We start from the raw sequence: 19,215 nt of genomic DNA on the forward strand, positions 1-19,215 counted from the left end.
GCCACTGCTGCAGGCTACACACTCCCACCCCCCTCACCCCTGCACAGAGCTGGCTGCCACTGCTGCAGGCTACACACTCCCACCCACCCCTGCACAGAGCTGGCCGCCACTGCTGCAGGCTACACACTCCCACCCCCCCACCCCTGCACAGAGCTGGCCGCCACTGCTGCAGGCTACACACTCCCACCCCCCTCACCCCTGCACAGAGCTGGCCGCCACTGCTGCAGGCTACACACTCCCACCCCCCCACCCCTGCACAGAGCTGGCCGCCACTGCTGCAGGCTACACACTCCCACCCCCCCCACCCCTGCACAGAGCTGGCTGCCACTGCTGCAGGCTACACACTCCCACCCCCACCCCTGCACAGAGCTGGCCGCCACTGCTGCAGGCTACACACTCCCACCCCCCTCACCCCTGCACAGAGCTGGCTACCACTGCTGCAGGCTACACACTCCCACCCCCACCCCTGCACAGAGCTGGCCGCCACTGCTGCAGGCTACACACTCCCACCCCCCCACCCCTGCACAGAGCTGGCTGCCACTGCTGCAGGCTACACACTCCCACCCACCCCTGCACAGAGCTGGCCGCCACTGCTGCAGGCTACACACTCCCACCCCCACCCCTGCACAGAGCTGGCCGCCACTGCTGCAGGCTACACACTCCCCCCCCCCCCACCCCTGCACAGAGCTGGCTACCACTGCTGCAGGCTACACACTCCCACCCCCACCCCTGCACAGAGCTGGCCGCCACTGCTGCAGGCTACACACTCCCACCCACCCCTGCACAGAGCTGGCTGCCACTGCTGCAGGCTACACACTCCCACCCCCACCCCTGCACAGAGCTGGCTACCACTGCTGCAGGCTACACACTCCCACCCCCACCCCTGCACAGAGCTGGCTACCACTGCTGCAGGCTACACACTCCCACCCCCCCCACCCCTGCACAGAGCTGGCCGCCACTGCTGCAGGCTACACACTCCCACCCCCCCCACCCCTGCACAGAGCTGGCCGCCACTGCTGCAGGCTACACACTCCCCCCCCACCCCTGCACAGAGCTGGCTGCCACTGCTGCAGGCTACACACTCCCACCCCCCCACCCCTGCACAGAGCTGGCCGCCACTGCTGCAGGCTACACACTCCCCCCCACCCCTGCACAGAGCTGGCTGCCACTGCTGCAGGCTACACACTCCCACCCCCCTCACCCCTGCACAGAGCTGGCCGCCACTGCTGCAGGCTACACACTCCCAGCTCCCAAGAACCTGCTGGACAGAGTGCCTCTTGGCAGAAATAAGGCTGTTCGGCATCAGGGGCTCTGAAGTGGTCCTTCCTCACTGCCGCTGAACAGCCCAGCACGGGGTGGGGGTGCTTGCTTTTCCTCTAACCCCAGGAGGGGTCGCCAACGGGCCTTGCCCTCCAGGCCGGGCACTTCCCTGGGCATTCACTGGCATGCAGGAGACCCACAGGGTGTTTCTCAGAGGCAACGGGGCTCCTCCTCTCACCCCAGGTTACAAACAAGGGAGACGGCCTCGGGGCTGCCCAGGTCCACAGCAGAGCCCTGGCCCAGCCTGAGTGCCCGCCCGCCCTCGGTGCCTGGTGGCCACTCCTCTGACGGCCGGGGATCCAAGACCAGCTGCGGAACCGCACGGACAGGACAGCGTAAGTTCTGACTGGCCCGTGGGTAGAAACGCCCTTTCCCTAAGGCACGTCGCATGTTTACTGAGCACCGAGGAGATGCCCAGGGCTGGGCAGATGTCCTCCCTGGGAGAAGACAGCCCCATGCCACGTGTCCCTGACCGACACAGGGTCCTGGGTCCCGTCCCTGTCCCTGTCCACACGAGGAGCAGCACGCAACAACGGCAGGTGGCTTTTGAAAACGTCACCTTCCTAAAACGGACGCCAAGTGCGCGTGTTGTCAGAGAGGTGGGATACAAGGGACTCGCATCTGCCCGAACTGAGGGAGGCCACTTAGCCTGGGAAGCAGTCGGCCCTGCCGCCACGGAGAAAGTTCTAGAACTGTCCTTAGCAGCCGTGTGATGGGGACAGAACTGTGAGATGAATCTGTCTCCCATCTCCCCTCCTGTGGATGGAGGCCCAGACCAGGACGAGTGCCCAGGGCACGGCTCTCTGGTGGTTCAGGTGGTTCTGAGAGGTGCCTGCGCCCCGCCCTGTGGGGGACTCTTCACTGCGGTGGCCAACAGCCAGGTATGAGCCTGGCAGAAGCCACCAGGGTGACACGGACGTCTCCTTCCCTCCTGCCTCACTCCAGAGTCGAAAGGGAAGCTTCAAAGTGCTCACTCCGCAGCGGACAGCTGGCCGACTCGCCGAATCCTCCCTCCGGTCACTCCCATCACCACCCTGTCCCTGTCCACGGGAGGATGCGGCCAGTGGCTGTCCGCTGGGCACCCGTCACGGGGACACCCACCCCCCAGCACCCGCCGGCCTCCTGGGCACCCGTCACGGGGACACCCACCCCCAGCACCCGCCGGCCTCCTGGGCACCCGTCACGGGCACCCACCCCCAGCACCCGCCGGCCTCCTGGGCACCCGTCACGGGGGCACCCACCCCCAGCACCCGCCGGCCTCCTGGGCACCCGTCACGGGGGCACCCACCCCAGCACCCACCCCCAGCACCCGCCGGCCTCCTGGGCACCCGTCACGGGGGCACCCACCCCAGCACCCACCCAGCACCCGCCGGCCTCCTGGGCACCCGTCACGGGGGCACCCACCCCAGCACCCACCCAGCACCCGCCGGCCTCCTGGGCACCCGTCACGGGGGCACCCACCCCAGCACCCGCCGGCCTCCTGGGCACCCGTCACGGGGACACCCACCCCCAGCACCCGCCGGCCTCCTGGGCACCCGTCACGGGGACACCCACCCCCAGCACCCGCCGGCCTCCTGGGCACCCGTCACGGGGACACCCACCCCCAGCACCCGCCGGCCTCCTGGGCACCCGTCACGGGGACACCCACCCCCAGCACCCACCCCCAGCACCCACCCAGCACCCGCCGGCCTCCTGGGCACCCGTCACGGGGGCACCCACCCCCAGCACCCGCCGGCCTCCTGGGCACCCGTCACGGGGACACCCACCCCAGCACCCACCCAGCACCCGCCGGCCTCCTGGGCACCCGTCACGGGGGCACCCACCCCCAGCACCCGCCGGCCTCCTGGGCACCCGTCACGGGGACACCCACCCCCAGCACCCGCCGGCCTCCTGGGCACCCGTCACGGGGGCACCCACCCCCAGCACCCGCCGGCCTCCTGGGCACCCGTCACGGGGGCACCCACCCCCAGCACCCGCCGGCCTCCTGGGCACCCGTCACAGGGGCACCCACCCCCAGCACCCGCCGGCCTCCTGGGCACCCGTCACGGGGACACCCACCCCCAGCACCCGCCGGCCTCCTGGGCACCCGTCACAGGGGCACCCACCCCCAGCACCCGCCGGCCTCCTGGGCACCCGTCACGGGGACACCCACCCCAGCACCCACCCCCAGCACCCGCCGGCCTCCTGGGCACCCGTCACGGGGGGCACCCACCCCCAGCACCCGCCGGCCTCCTGGGCACCCGTCACGGGGACACCCACCCCCAGCACCCGCCGGCCTCCTGGGCACCCACCCCAGCACCCACCCAGCACCCGCCGGCCTCCTGGGCACCCGTCACGGGGGCACCCACCCCCAGCACCCGCCGGCCTCCTATGAACCTGAGGCAGGTTCTTCGTTAGAAACAACGAGGTTGTGGCCAGTGCTCCTGAGCCCAGCGGGGGTCACAGAACACAGGGGCTGCAAGGGGGGGCTACAGCACAACTGAAGAGATGTTCGGGGGCCGCGATGCCCTCAGGACCTGGCGGGGGACCACCCACCGGACCCTCATCAGGGTACTGCCCTGCCGGTGACCAGCCCGCGGCTTCGGGCCGGCGGCCACGCTCCCTGGTTAGACGGGGTCATTCCTGCAGCTGTTTCTGCTCTTTTCCGGGCACCTCGCTTCGGCCAGCTGACCGCTCTACAACCCAGAGTATGGGTCCCCGCAGAGCACCTGTCCCCACTGACCCCGGTGCAGGGTCGAGACACAGGGCAGAGGGGGCAGGGGACCACACTGATCCCAGTAACCAGGAAGTTCACACCGGGTGAGAGCGGAGAGCCGAGGAGGAGAGAGAGGGCCAGGCCTCCGGGACCCCCACCGTCCCTGCCTGCGGACCAGGAATCCCCGCAGAGGAGGCGCCAGTCACCCCCGTCTGGGAAGCTGCCCCGCGGCCCCAAACACCCCGGCCCCCCTGCAGACGGTCCCACAGGGCCTGGCTCCTCTTTAGCCCCTTTCCCGCCCGGATACTCACCCGATCACCCTTGATGCCCATGTCTCCTTTAAACCCAGGAAAGCCGTCTTCCCCCTGGATGAGGGACGAGAGAGGGGGAGAGAGGGGGGGGGGGGGGCGTTGGTCCACCTGAAAGAACCCGCCTCTCGACAGCCTTCCCACTCCACACGCAGCACAGAGTCCTGAACCCAGAGACCCGGGGCCGTGGCTCAGCACTGGACACGCTGGGAGGGAGGTCTGAGGCCCCGCCCCTGTCCGGTGTGTGCTGACACTGCTCTGCGCCTGCAGACACTAAGCTCTGCCCGTTCTGGACACGCTGGGAGGGAGGTCTGAGGCCCCGCCCCTGTCCGGTGTGTGCTGACACTGCTCTGCGCCTGCAGACACTCAGCTCTGCCGCTCTGGCTGGCTCAGCGCCCTGCGGACGGCCGGGCCCAGCGTGAATCTGAGAGCTCAGCCCTGCTGGGCAGTCAGCGGCCAGTGGCCCTGGTTCTCAGCGTAAGTGTCTCGTCTGCTGCAGGCCCAGTAATGAGAAATGGACGGCTCCCACCTGCCTGCCGGCCTCCCCCCCTGAAAGGAACGGGCGTTGGCCAGAGAGGGCTCAGGGAAGTTCCGGTCCTGCCTGCGGATGGGCAGGTGGCCCGAGGCCCCCAGGGACGCCGTGCTGCACTTTAAGGGGGGGCTGCACACACGTTCGTGGATTCGCAAATGTCGGCAGCCTGCGGTCCTCTCAGGTCCCCAGCCCTGGACCTTCCCAGCTAGAGACCACGGAGAGCCCCTGAACGTGGCACACGGGCCCCTAGCTTCCTGGAGAGGGACCTTGGTGGGCACCTTCCCTCTCACTCCTAGGACCCGTGCCCTGAGCTCCCTCGTCCACTTCTGGGAATCTCAGCCAGGACGTGAGCGTCAAGGCCGGCAGGAGCCTGTGCACGGAGGGAGGTGGCTTTCTGAGATGGGACAGGATTTTGGTCATGTCCGGCCAGCTGCCAGGGCCCCGGGCCTCATCCATGGTGCCCTATCCAGTGCCGCAACTCACCGGCAGCAGCCACGTGAGCACTGACACCCGGGGACACAGCTCCTCCCCTCCCCCACCCGGGTCCTTCCCCCAGGCGGGGGACAGGGCAGGGACGCTCCTGGCCGAGCTGTGTGCCCCACACAACCCAGTCCCCAGTGTCTCAAGCAGCTCTGTCTCTGGCTAAGGGACAAACGTGACAAGATGACTGTGGCCAACCTGGGGCTCTGGGAAGCCACCTTCAACAGGACAAAGATCCTGGGGCCCCGTGGGTCAAGGATTCAGGGACGGGGGCTGGAAATAACCCTGCCCGTGAGGACAGCGTCTGCTGCGCAGGGAACGACTTGGCCGCACCCGACGGGCTGTCTGGAGGGCAGTGTCTATGGGGGGAGGGGGGTAGCCGTGAGCCCGGGTCTCCCAGAGCGGCGGTGGCTTGTTCAGAAGCTGTGCTCAGGGTTCCGCCTGGCTCTGGACACGATCCGGAGGGACCTGAGACCACGTGCGTGTGTGTGCGTGTGTGTGTGTGTGCATGTGTGGGGTGTGAGCGTCTCCCACAAAGCAGCTGCCGAGCGTAGAGGCCAGGACACGGAGGCTTAGCAGACACCACGGGCACAGACAGTCCAGCTTCCGTGTCCCACAGGTTTAGTGTGGACACTCGAGGAGCCACCACGGGAGCGGCGGGTTCCGCAGAGAAGGGTGTCTGCCTGGCACAGCGGAGGCCCCGGGGGCACCCGCACCCTCTGACCTCAGGGTCCCTCTCTCCCTTCCCGGTCCGGCTCTGCCGCATCTTGAAGGCTGCCCAGGAAGAGCCTCTAACAACTGAATGGACCTGTTTGCCAGCTGCCTTGAGAGGCGGCCCGCCCAGGAGGGGACGTGGGCATCTGGGGTTCTCTGCTGAAGAGCGGGGGAGGGGGTGGGGGGCTGCGGGCTAGACCTCAGTCCTGCCAGGGCACACACCCACGGCTCCGAGGAGGGCCCGCCCCCCGGGTGGCATCAATGCCCCCGGCACTCAGAGGTGACATCAGCCTGCACTGGTGTGGAGAGACCCCCAAGGAGTCCGGCTCTGGGCCGGGCCGGGGGAAAGGAAGGACACTCACCTTCTCGCCCTTGGTGCCCTTCAGGCCACGGATGCCGTCTGCCCCCTGCACACAGAGGGAAGAGTGAGCGTTTACAGTCGGAGCCCTTGCCGCCCAGGGGTCCAAGCCCCCAGGCACCGAGGCAGGCTGAGCGCCCAGCAGCTGACGGGGAGTCCAGCCACCTCAGCCACAACAGTCTCGGCCCCGCGTGTCCCCGACCGAGCTCAGGAGGGACAGCTCTGTGGGCGGCTGGAGGCACCTCCCGTCCTCACACCGTGTGACAGCGGTTCTGCATTGGCCCTCTCCAGAAGCCTCTGTCTCTCCGAGGTTCGGGGAGCAGGCAGACCCAGGTGGCTCCGGCCTCGGTCCCTACTCGGTGGCCTCTGATAACGTCCTAGACTTCTGTGGGCCTCAGTTTCCTCAATAGGACAGTGGGGGTGATGATCACACCTGCCCCGTTACCACTGGTGGGGGGGGGGCATGCCTGCGAAGCCCTCGGGAGCGTGCCCGGCACATAGTAGGTGCTCAACAAAGGTAGCTCCGTGCCGCCTGACTACGTCCACTCTCTGTTATTAACACGGTAACAGTGTAACATCAGCAATCACGGAGTCGCTCCAGCAACAATAATCATCAGTTCAGCTCAGGATGTATCTCATCTCTGGGCTAAACAGGAACCGTGAGGGCAGGACGTGTCCTCCTTCCTCTGACGCCTGGTGTCACCACCTCCCCTGGACCAGGGGACTCAGCCCCTGGAGTGGAGGGAAGCAGTCGCTCCCTCCGACCTCCCAGGAGACAGAGACACTGACTACCACCGGCCAGCACCTTTCTCAGGCCACCTGGCCACACGTGTGGGACTCAGGGCCCCAGAGAGAGGCCCGGCCTCCCAATTCCGTTCCCACGGGGGCCGCAGCCAGGACAGTGGGGCCACCTGCAGGAACCCTCGGGCCGGTCAGCTGGCCTCCTGTGGCGAGGACTTGGAGCAGGCTGAGCCTTGTCCCCAAGACAGGGGCTAAGACAAGCTGGAGAGTCCGAGGGGTGGACACAGACAGACAGACAGATGCTGTACCCCACCGTCCCAGGCCCGACGTCCCCACCGTCCCAGGCCCGACGTCCCCACCGTCCCAGGCCCAACGTCCAGGAAAGACCCGCAGGGGAAAGAACCTCACCTTGACTCCTCGTGGACCAGGGTAGCCAATTGGACCCTGGGGGCCAGGCGGACCCTGAAAACAAAGAGGAAAGACCATAAGCTCCATCCCTGGGTGGAGAGGCGGGGGCTGGCTACGTCCTCTCCACTCCAGGGTCCTTCCTGCAGGAGCAGAAAGCTGGCCTTTCACCAGCAAGACCCCTCCTGCTATGAGCAGAGTGGACATCCCTGGTCAGACCCTCGGAAGAGGCGTCCAAAGGAGACACCCAGAGCCAACTCCCCTGGTAAAGGTGGGGGCCCAGGTCGTGTGTCTTCACGTGTGAGAGCCCTGTCACCACATGTCACCACACGTCCTGCAGGTCCTGCCCCAGGGACTTGGGAATGGAGGTGGAGTCAGGGAAGTGCTGAGAGTGAATTACTGTTAAAAAAAAATGCACTCCAGCCCTGGCTGGTTGGCTCAGTGGTAGAGCGTCAGCCTGGCGTGTAGGAGTTCCGGGTTCAATTCCCGGCCAGGGCACACAGGAGAAGCGCCCATTTGCTTCTCTGCCCCTCCCCCTCTCCTTCCTCTCTGTCTCTCTCTTCCCCTCCCGCAGCCAAGGCTCCACTGGAGCAAAGTTGGCCTGGGCGCTGAGGATGGCTCCATGGCTTCTGCCTCAGGTGCTAGAATGGCTCTGGTTGCAACAGAGCAACGCCCCAGATGGGCAGAGCATCGCCCCCTGGTGGGCGTGCCGGGTGGATTCCGGTGGGGCACATGCGGGAGTCTGTCTGACTGCCTCCCCGTTTCCAACTTCAGAAAATACAAAAAAATAAAATAAAAACAAAAATAAAAAAACCACTCCTAGCCAAGGGTCCTTAGAGCAAAATGGTAGAGCTTCTGGCTGGGAGAAGGGACAGGGCTGGTCACCCAAGGAAGGGATGTCTTTTAACAGTCAAAGGACCTCGTGAAGACTGTCCACGGCTCCCTGGAGCAGGTGGGGGCTGGGGGGTCCGGGAGTGGGAGTGGGAAGGGAGGCAGACGTGGGCTTTCGCCACAAACAGTCCAGTAGGCAGGTCCCGGGTGTTCAGGACCCTAGGAAATTGCAATGGCTTTAACCCCCCACGTCTTGGGGCTCCGAACACACCACGTCGACGAGTCAGGAGCCTTAGCCCAGAGCCCGCAGGGTCGCCCGGTTTCTGCCCGCTCAAGGTTGGGCGGCACCCACACCCCCATGGGCAGAAACCGAGGGTGGGTGGGGTCCTAGGACCAAGATGGGCAGGGAGGACAGCTCCCGGCTCCTCGGGGGAACGCCTCCGGCATAGCCGTCAGGACGGGGCAGAGCTGTTCCAGCTCATCCCTTCTGCTGGGGCACCCCAGAGCGGAGCCCGGCCGGCAGCCCCACCACCCCTGGCCCGACCCACAGAAGAGGTTCAAGGGTCCGAGAGTGCGGCACCCACCTGGCCCCCTTTCTCTCCCGGAGGGCCTTCTTTGCCAGGGTGCCCCTGTTGGAAAGAGAAAGGCTGCGTCAGTGCGTGCCCCCCCACCCACCCCAGCGCTCAGCGCCCCGGCAGGTAGCCGTCTAACACCGGAGAGTGAGAGCCGGGGTCCCGCCCCCTCCTCCCTGCCCCACCCACAGACACGGGGAGCTCTGAGAGTGAGAGCCGGGGTCCCGCCCCCTCCCCCCTGCCCCACCCACAGACACGGGGAGCTCTGAGAGTGAGAGCCGGGGTCCCGCCCCCTCCTCCCTGCCCCACCCACAGACACGGGGAGCTCTGAGAGTGAGAGCCGGGGTCCCGCCCCCTCCTCCCTGCCCCACCCACAGACACGGGGAGCTCTGAGAGAGCTGGGGTCCCGCCCCCTCCTCCCTGCCCCACCCACAGACACGGGGAGCTCTGAGAGTGAGAGCCGGGGTCCCGCCCCCTCCTCCCTGCCCCACCCACAGACACGGGGAGCTCTGAGAGTGAGAGCCGGGGTCCCGCCCCCTCCTCCCTGCCCCACCCACAGACACAGGGAGCTCTGAGAGTGAGAGCCGGGGTCCCGCCCCCTCCTCCCTGCCCCACCCACAGACACAGGGAGCTCTGAGAGTGAGAGCCGGGGTCCCGCCCCCTCCACCCTGCCCCACCCACAGACACGGGGAGCTCTGAGAGAGCCCCGGTCCCGCCCCCTCCTCCCTGCCCCACCCACAGACACGGGGAGCTGGAAGTCAGGACGGGAGCGGCTGGGCGTGGCTCCGTCTCTCCCACCCACGTGGCCCACGCAGCTCCCTGAGCCCTGAGCCCTGACCCCCGGCTGCAGCTCGGGAGGAATGCCAGGCCCCAGAGATGGCCGGAGCCGACCACGAAGGACACCTCGCTGCCAAACCTGCCAGTGGACTCTAGGCACGGAGGGCTGCCTGACCCTGCCGGCGTCTAGCCGGCCCTCAGCGGCGGGTGAGTGGGGACAGGGACAGCGAGGGCCAGGGACCTGCGCTCAGGTCACCCCGCAAAATAAATCTGTGGCCCGAGATGAAGTCATGAAGTGGGACCAGCCCCCCGGGCACCTTGCTTCCCAGCCCAGTGATCAGGACGCTGTCTGCAAGCCCCGTACAGAGTCTGCTGTGTGGAGGGGAAGTGAGAGAGAGAGAGAGAGATGGGGGGCAGGGGGAAGGGTGAGAAGCAGATGAGCGCTGCTCCTGTGTGCCCTGGCCGGGCCGATGCTCTACCACTGAGCCAACCGGCCAGGGTGAAAAATAAAAAAAATAAAAACGTTTTTAAAAGTAAATATAGTTTAAATGTTGGTTTGGGAAGAGACATAGAGTCCACAGGAGGCGGCCTACTGGCTCCCAGCAGGGGATGTCTTACAGGCCTTCTGTTTCCCCCACAGAACCTGGGAGGGTGCTGGTGGCACTCAGGGGACCCAGTACATTGGAGGTTTCAATGTGGGGGTGTGTTCCACGGAGGTAAGGTCAGGGAAGTGGGGTGCGGGTGGCCCCGTCCACTCCCGGCACGTCCTCCCTTCAGGGCCTGGCCGCTGACCTCCCACCCGGCAGGAAATGCCCCCTGACATTGGAGATGGGCGGGAATGAACAGAAAACGCGGTGGGCAGAGTCTGCCCCGCCCGCCGCCAGGGGTCGATGCACGAGGATTCGGGAGCAGGGGTCCCCTTGCAGTCATTGCATCGAGCTCCCTAATTTCCACAGCAAAGCGTGTGACTTTATCGTTAGGAAAACGCAGTGAAGTGTGAGTGTAAAATTAAAGGGACATAAAGGACGTACTGCAAAGCGTTCCTCACTTTCTACCCCAACGCCCAGGAGCCCGGAAGCCTGAAGCCCCCACAGCAGCTCCCGTGGGGACGGGGTGGGGGTGGGGGGATGTGGTCGGAACCCGCTGAAGCCAGACCCCAGATGGGACGGCCCACCGCCGGTGACCCGCCCAACCCAGGGACCCTCGGCCCTGCAAACGGGAGCCCACGGCCGTGTGCTCAAGTCACCGATTCATTCTCGACGTCGTTCATCGTCTTTGCTCGGCGTTTAACGGCGTTATGAAAACAGTACTCGGTGTCTGAAATAATTAGTCTGGCTAATCTTGTGTTCTGAAATAGGCTCTCTATGTGCCATCAACTGAATGTAAAAGAAAAGAAGAGAGAAGAGAAGAGAGAAGAGAAGAAAGAAGAGAAGAGAAGAGAGAAGAGAAGAGAGAAGAGAAGAGAGAAGAGAAGAGAGAAGAGAAGAAAGAAGAGAAGAAAGAAGAGAAGAAGAGAAGAGAGAAGAGAAGAAAGAAGAGAAAGCCGCCAGCAGCTTCCAGAGGGTGGCAGGTGCCGCCCCGCCCCCACTCTCCCCGCACACAGATCGGCTCTGTCACTTGTCCCCTATTTCTAGCCGCACCCGATTTGGCTCCGCAGCTGTGTTGCCGGCACGTGGCAAATGCATTTGTTCATCACCCCCCTTTCTCAGCATGCGAGCCCTAAAATTACACCCCGCGCGCAGGCCGCCTTCCCTTCACGCACGCTGGGGACACATGTCATCGCTTGGAGCCCGGCCTAGCCCTCCTGAGAGTTCCCAGTCACAGTGCCGGGCTGGGTTCCGGGAACCAAGCAGCGCCCGCACCCTCTACCGGCCCTGTCCCTGTCCGTGCAACCACCCACCCACCCACCACCCCCTTCTGCGGAAACACCTTCCGGAAAGGCTGTATCCAAACCCAATCGGCCCTGAGCCGTCCAGCTCGAGTGCTCAAACGGTGGTCACCAAAGCGGGGGGGGGGGGGGCGGTGGACAGTCACACGCTCACCGCAGTCCCCAGTGCGAGGGAAGCGGCCGTTGGCCACTCCGGCCCCTGTCTGTGCTTGGAGTGGACATGGGCGGTGTGTGCGTGCGTGCACAGGTGAGGCGAGCGGGGGTACTTACCGGAGGTCCGTCAGCGCCGGGCATTCCCGGGAGGCCTGGTTTACCCAGCGGACCCTGGAACAAACCAGACTCCGTGAGCAGATGCCCCAGGAGGTCCCTGGGCTGCCCACCTGCTCCGCACGCCCCCGAGGATACTTCCCCACATTTCTGCTCAAAGGACGTGTGTAGAAAAGGGTGCTCAGAGGTCCCCACCACCCCCCTGGCTTGGAAGCTTCCAGCACCTGGAGCAACTTCAGGTTTTGTGATTGGAATGGATGCTCCTGCCCCAGCCGGGTGACGACAGGCCCCCCAGGCCCAGGGAGCTGTTTGAACAAGCCCCCAGGGAGCCTTGCTGCCCGGAGAATCTCCCCCCAGAGGCCACCTAGCTCCTCCCACCGGGGTGTTCCCAGTCCTGTCCCCGGCACCTAGGACTCGAGTGCCGAGGATGCATTTAGGGTTGCCAAATTTAGCAAAAGCAAAACCAGCTCGGGTCCGTTTGGGTTTCAGAAAAGCAGAAACAGTTCAGATTTAACTGGGTGCCCAATAGTTATCCTTCTTCCTGACTCTAGAAACCCTACACATGGCTACAGAGGGAGGGAGGGAGGGAGGGAGGGAATGAATGAATGAATGACAAGGTCCACGACCCTCCTCTGGGCCCACTCTCAGTGCTCCATGCTCCGAGCTTCCCCCACTCCGGGGAGGGCAAGGGCTCACACACCACGCTGGCGACGCCCAACACGCCTCCCGGGGCGCCCCTACGCCCAGCTCAGCCCACCTACCTTGTCTCCCGGAGGGCCGATGGCACCCTGGGGGCCGGGAAGACCCTGGGGCGGAGGAAGAGTGGGGCAGGAAGGTCAGACATGTGTTGGCTCAGAAGCCCCCCTGCCCACTGCCCACCCTCCCCCATCCTCTCATGTGGGGCCAGCCGGGCGGTTCTGGGCCACCTCCAGGCTGCAGGCCCCTCCAGGCCAGGCCGGCAACATGGGGGGCAGCGCTCTGCGGCCGCTCAGGCCCAGGGCACTGCACTGAAGACCCGCGCCTCCCGCTGCCCAGGAGTCCGCCCCCCACGCGCTCACCTGGGCACCTGGGTTACCCTGCTGTCCTGGGGGGCCGGGCTCTCCCTGCGGACCCTACAGGAGGCAAAGGCAAAGGCACTGAAGGGGGTTCCGAAGGGCGGAGAAGGGGTGATGCTGCACCCCCTTGGGGGCCCTGGGTCTCCCCATCCTTCCCGTCTACACTCCCGCCGGACACAGCACTCGGGAGGCTGCCCCACGGGGAAAGGCAGGCAGACAGCCGGGCAGCAGAGCGTGAGAGCAGACCCACACCTGCGAGGCTCGCGAGCTGGGCCCTGCGCCCTCGTTTGTTCCTGCCGACGCACAATGGCCATCAGGAAAGCACACGAAGGGAACTGACCAGAAGGTTTTCCGTTTGGCAGAAAATCCCCAAACGGGGCCAGAGCCCCGAGAACGGAGGGACGCGGGGCCTGAGGCGGGTCTCGTACACCGCACACCGCTCGCTCCGCGCAGGGAGGAAGGGCGGCCCTCCGCGCTGGGCTGGATGTGGGTTTGCCACGGGGCCTGGGACGCGGGCGGGGCTGCCCCTCACACCCCCTCTGGTTCTGACAATGGCAGGTCTCCCTGGCCTGGCTAGGAGCACCCCAGGGGGTAGGGGGTGGGAACTGCCCAGGAGGCTGGATAGCAGGGACCCCCCCGAGACTCACCACGTTTCCTTTCGGGCCCGGTTGGCCGTCCATACCCGTCACCCCCTGGATGAGATGGGAGAAAAAGGGAGATCAAATAACGAAGAGTTAATGCTCAGAAGGAAAATCACGCTCAACACGCGCGGCCCCGCCCACATGTCCCAGAGGGCGCGCTCTTTGGGCAAGAGAAAGGGCCTGACCCCACAGAGATCCTAAAGTCTTGAGCAGCGAGGGGTGACGGTTGGGGCAGGCCAAGTGCTCAGGAAACAGGGCAGAGGGGCCGCACAGAGTGGGCAGGCTGGCCCGGCCTGGGGAAAGAGCCCCACTGGAACCACAGGCTTCTGTCTCCTTCCAGAACTTTCCAGAAGCTGCTAGAAGCGCTTTCAGGCAGGGAGGCAATGGGACGTCAAAGTCACTAACAGCACAGGCTGTGTGTGTGACGGGAGTGTGGTCAAGCCAGCTGGCCCTGGGTCTCCCCTGGCCACGTTCCTTCTGCACACGGGCAGCAACACCCCACGGGCCCCTCCCACGGGCACTGAGCATGTGCCGGCGGTCAGGGCAGCAAGCTCGCTGCCTAAGCCCGGAGTGGGCCACCAGGCGGGCGGCGGGTCGCGAAGGGAGTGGTGGGGACGGACAGGCAAACGGGTGGCAGACTTACAGGAGGTCCAGGAGGGCCCGGGGGACCCTTTGGCCCCAGCAGACCACGCGGCCCCTGCAAGAGGAGAGAGCACAGGAGACTCAGGCTCGGCTGGCAGTCCAGCCCCGCCCTGCCCCCAGCACCCCCCACCCCCGTCCAGGGTCTCTGCAGCCACACAGGCCTCCCCGCTGCCCAGGGAGCGTGGCCAACACCCTCTCCTGCCCCTGCTCCATCTCCCCACCCCACCTCTCCACCTGGGGTCCCTGAAATTGATGGGGGGCTCAGATGGAAGATCACCGAGCACCTCCAGGGGAAGGGGAGCCTTCTCAGTTGATGGGTGCCTTTTCCCACCTGCTCAGGGCAGGTGAGCCCCAAACCTCCCCGCGTGGGCCTTGGGTACACCTGCTACACGGGGCCGCCAGGTCTCTGGCCTCAGAGCCCATGGGGTTCAGGGGGGACAGAGGTCAGAGAAACCGGGCCCCTGATGGGAACCGCACGCTTAACGCTAGACAGGAAGCCTGCACTCGAGTCCTGTGGCCGCTGTGGCCCAGAGCTCAGTCCCCCCTCCCCCGGCAGTGAGTGGCGGGTGCGTGGGACCGTCCGTCGGATGGATCTCGAGATCGGAGCGGTCACGCTGCAGAGTCACTGCCGCTGCGGCAGGAAGGAGCCCGCCCCTGAGTCACTCATGCCCGCCCCCTCCTGCCTACCAGGGAGTTAGGGGGCCGTGCGTTGAGGCACGAGGCACGGTGACTTCCACCGCCCTTCACTTTGCCGGAACCTTCCCAGAAAGTGATGAGAAATCCTGCCCACGTTCATTGCCGCTTAAATGTTTCCTTCGTTATTTTAACACCTCGCCGTATAAATGGGTTTTTTTAGGAGTTAATGACCCAGTAGGTATGGCTCAGACACGTGTGGAAGGAGAGAGCGGTGCTGATGAATTCTCTTCCGCGGTTAATCAGACACCGAGGGTATAATTTAGTCCCAAATGAACGGGCCGGTGCCGACCCCAGGCTGCCCCCCCACTGCAGCGTGAGCAATATTTCTCCTCAATTAGCATCACCAGATGCACGCAGCCCCCGCTGATGTCGATAGAAGAAATGAGTCGTTCAGAAAGCAACCGTGAATGAAAAGTAATTAAGGCCCTTTTGTGGCTCAGGAAATTGGCTTTGGCCCCAAACAGAAATCGGCTTTGGGAACAGAGCTCTCCGATGTCCGGGCAGCGGCACGCTAGGGGAGACGGTCCCGTGTGGCTGTTAGAAAGGGGTGCAGATGCTGGCTAATTCAGCCATGATGACCCTGGACACCCATCATAACTGTAGCCTGGACACCCTCCATGATGACCCTGGACACCCTCCATGAGACTGTAGCCTGGACACCCTCCATGATGACCCTGGACACCCACCAGGACTGTAGCCTGGACACCCTCCATGACTGTAGCCTGGACACCCTCCATGACTGTAGCCTGGACACCTTCCATGATGACCCTGGACACCCTCCATGACTGTAGCCTGGACACCCTCCATGATGACCCTGGACACCCTCCATGATGACCCTGGACACCCTCCATGACTGTAGCCTGGACACCCTCCATGATGACCCTGGACACCCTCCATGATGACCCTGGACACCCTCCATGACTGTAGCCTGGACACCGTCTATGATGACCCTGGACACTCACCATGACTGTAGCCTGGACACCCTCCATGATGACCCTGGACACCCTCCATGATGACCCTGGACACCCATCATAACTGTAGCCTGGACACCCTCCATGACTGTAGCCTAGACACCCTCCATGACTGTAGCCTAGACACACTCCATGATGACCCTGGACACCCTCCATGATGACCCTGGACACCCTCCATGACTGTAGCCTGGACACCCTCCATGACTGTAGCCTAGACACCCTCCATGATGACCCTGGACACCCTCCATGATGACCCTGGACACCCATCATGACTGTACCCTGAACACCCTCTCCTCTATGGTGACCCTAGACACCCTCCATGATGACCCTGGACACCCTCCATGATGACCCTGGACACCCTCCATGATGACCCTGGACACCCTCCATGACTGTACCCTGAACACCCTCCATGACTGTACCCTGAACACCCTCTACGGTGACCCTAGACACCCTCCATGATGACCCTGGACACTCACCATGACTGTACCCTGAACACCCTCTATGGTGACCCTGGACACCCTCCATGATGACCCTGGACACCCTCCATGATGACCCTGGTCACCCTCCATGATGACCCTGGACACCCTCCATGATGACCCTGGACACCCATCATGACTGTACCCTGAACACCCTCTACGGTGACCCTAGACACCCTCCATGATGACCCTGGACACTCACCATGACTGTACCCTGAACACCCTCTATGGTGACCCTGGACACCCTCCATGATGACCCTGGACACCCTCCATGACTGTGGCCAGGACTCCCACCATGATGACCCTGGACACCCTCCATGATGACCCTGGACACTCACCATGACTGTACCCTGAACACCCTCTATGGTGACCCTGGACACCCGCCATGACTGTGGCCAGGACTCCCACCATGATGACCCTGGACACCCGCCATGACTGTGGCCAGGACTCCCACCATGATGACCCTGGACACCCGCCATGACTGTAGCCAGGACTCCCACCATGATGACCCTGGACACCCTCCATGATGACCCTGGACACTCACCATGACTGTACCCTGAACACCCTCTATGGTGACCCTGGACACCCGCCATGACTGTGGCCAGGACTCCCACCATGATGACCCTAGACACCCTCCATGATGACCCTGGACACCCTCCATGATGACCCTGGACACCCTCCATGATGACTCTGGACACCCGCCATGACTGTGGCCAGGACTCCCACCATGATGACCCTGGACACCCGCCATGACTGTGGCCAGGACTCCCACCACGACCCTCAGGGCCCTGAGCTCCTCTCAGGCAGGCTCGATGGACTCCTCATGGTTATGCCCCAGCACATGCCCCTCCTTCTCTTCCCAGGGAAACCCCAGATTTGTCTGTGTGTCATGGCCGAACCCCTCACGACTGCAGCTCTAAGTCGATCCCCGATTTATCCCACAGACAACCCGCACGCAGCCCGCACACATGGTGAGGAGACAGGCTCCCGCCAGTCAGCAGACTTACCGGTTCCCCGGGCAGCCCTCTGGGCCCAACTTCTCCGTCATCACCCTGTAGGGAGAAAGGGGCAGGGCTTCAGGGACAAGCCCTAAAGCCTGGGCACCAGGGAGATGGCGTTTCCCTCGGCTGTGCTGAGGGCTCTGGCTGGGGGCTACCGCAGCACCCGCAGCCGGACAGCCCAGCGCCTCGCGCCCAGAAAGCGGCAGGAGCAAAGGTGAGTGCCAGCGCTCTGGGTCCCTGCCCAGGAGCTCACCAACCTCGGCTCCAATGAGGGAGAAACCCATGATCTCAGAATCAATAATGGACGTGAATGGCAGAAGGACCAACAGCAACTAGACAGAGATACATGACAGACAGACAGACAGGCAGACCAGTGACAGATGGGAACTTCCATGATAAAAACCGGGTGGGAAGGAATCTGGGGACAATCACCAGGTCCCCTGGCCGAGGCCTGAGGGAGCCCAGTGTTTCTGCCAGGGCCCTGCACACACGGCTGGAGGGACAACCAAGACTCCTCCCGGTGTGACTGGTCCAGGACCAGGGCTGCGTGTCAACACTCGGCTTCCCTCGTCAACGCACGCCCCCCTTCACCACACCTGCACGCACGCACACAAACACAGTCATGCCCACACACACGCATGCACACACACAGTCGTGCCCACACACACACATGCACACAGTCATGCCCACACACACGCATATACACACACAGTCATGCCCACACACACGCATGCACACACAGTCATGCCCACACACACACATGCACGCACAGCACACCTGTCCATGCATATACAGTTACATGTGGACACACAATCCTGCACTAGCCATGCCTGCATAAGCACACACACACACACATATCACAGATGCATACGTGCACACACCCGTGCCCATGCATGTGCACATGTGTGTGTTGTATGCACACACACCCCGGTCAGGAGCACGGACATCTCGAGGCGCCCTCTCCCCTCCCGCACCCCACAGGGGGCTGTGCTGAGGCCCAGACAGGAGGTGTCCCCACAGCACCAGCCCGAGCGCTGCTGAGGACAGAGACGCTGCCAGGCCTGGCCTTCCCACACCCAGCCTGCGCCCTCCGTCTCCAGGGCACCCACACCTTCCCCTCCAAATACCCCAGCCACCCAACGAGCTGCCTGCGGGGGCGGGGTGCATGGAGGGCGGAGATCGAACGCCCCCGCTGACGCTTCCTGCCCCCCAGAGCCAGTGCGCAGTCTGAGGACCCTCGTGACTTGCAGCCCCCGGAAGATGCACGGCGCAGAGCCCGTCGGGGCCGGAGATGGCTCGCACGGGGACAGCAGCGTCCCCGCCACACTCTCCCCAACCCCCACACTCTGCCCCTCCCGCTGTCCCTGGGGGGCACCGTTCCTGGGCTGACAGGCACGCTTCCCGAGACCATCGACGGGTGGAGGCCACTGCTGGACGCCGCGGACCAGCAGGAAGGATGAAGTCGATGGAAACACTTGCAGGGAGCTTTTATCCCAGAGATCGGGGCACCCTGTCTCTGCATGCCCCCCCCCCCGGCCTCTCCCTTCACCCCCACATGACAATGCCACCATCGCGGGCATGTGCCTGCAAACTCCGAGGAGGAGATGGGCACGCAGGTGTGGCCGAGACCCACGGGATACGTACCCTGTCTCCATCTTCTCCCGGCACGCCCGGCGGGCCAGAGGGGCCAGGGTCACCCTAGGGAGTCAACCAGAGCTAGGGTTAGCCAGCCCAGAGCAGGTCACACGTGCCTGTCCCAAGTCCCCAGCCTGGTCCTCCTCTAGTTCTGAGGCTGAGAGTCCCAAAGCCACCATGCCTTTCCTCGAGCCACAGACCTGAGGGGAA

At 64.4% G+C, this 19,215-nt stretch overlaps 1 protein-coding gene across 3 annotated transcripts in view; it reads right to left on the bottom strand.

Moving 5' to 3' along the window:
* The window catches only part of COL5A1 (collagen type V alpha 1 chain), a 171,986-nt gene that overhangs the window by 59,502 nt on the left and 93,269 nt on the right, over positions 1 to 19,215 (bottom strand). For all 3 annotated transcript variants that reach the window (XM_066366730.1, XM_066366729.1, XM_066366728.1), the window contains exons 19-29: positions 19,015 to 19,068; positions 17,377 to 17,421; positions 14,228 to 14,281; positions 13,591 to 13,635; positions 12,947 to 13,000; positions 12,650 to 12,694; positions 11,892 to 11,945; positions 8,969 to 9,013; positions 7,557 to 7,610; positions 6,412 to 6,456; positions 4,327 to 4,380 (exon numbers count right to left, since the gene is read on the bottom strand). In XM_066366730.1, the coding sequence (XP_066222827.1) occupies positions 4,327 to 4,380; positions 6,412 to 6,456; positions 7,557 to 7,610; positions 8,969 to 9,013; positions 11,892 to 11,945; positions 12,650 to 12,694; positions 12,947 to 13,000; positions 13,591 to 13,635; positions 14,228 to 14,281; positions 17,377 to 17,421; positions 19,015 to 19,068 (549 nt within the window). The remainder of the gene's footprint in view (positions 1 to 4,326; positions 4,381 to 6,411; positions 6,457 to 7,556; positions 7,611 to 8,968; positions 9,014 to 11,891; positions 11,946 to 12,649; positions 12,695 to 12,946; positions 13,001 to 13,590; positions 13,636 to 14,227; positions 14,282 to 17,376; positions 17,422 to 19,014; positions 19,069 to 19,215) is intronic.

This window comes from Saccopteryx leptura, chromosome 2 (assembly GCF_036850995.1).
Source record: "Saccopteryx leptura isolate mSacLep1 chromosome 2, mSacLep1_pri_phased_curated, whole genome shotgun sequence".
In the NCBI taxonomy this organism is placed as follows: domain Eukaryota; kingdom Metazoa; phylum Chordata; class Mammalia; order Chiroptera; family Emballonuridae; genus Saccopteryx; species Saccopteryx leptura.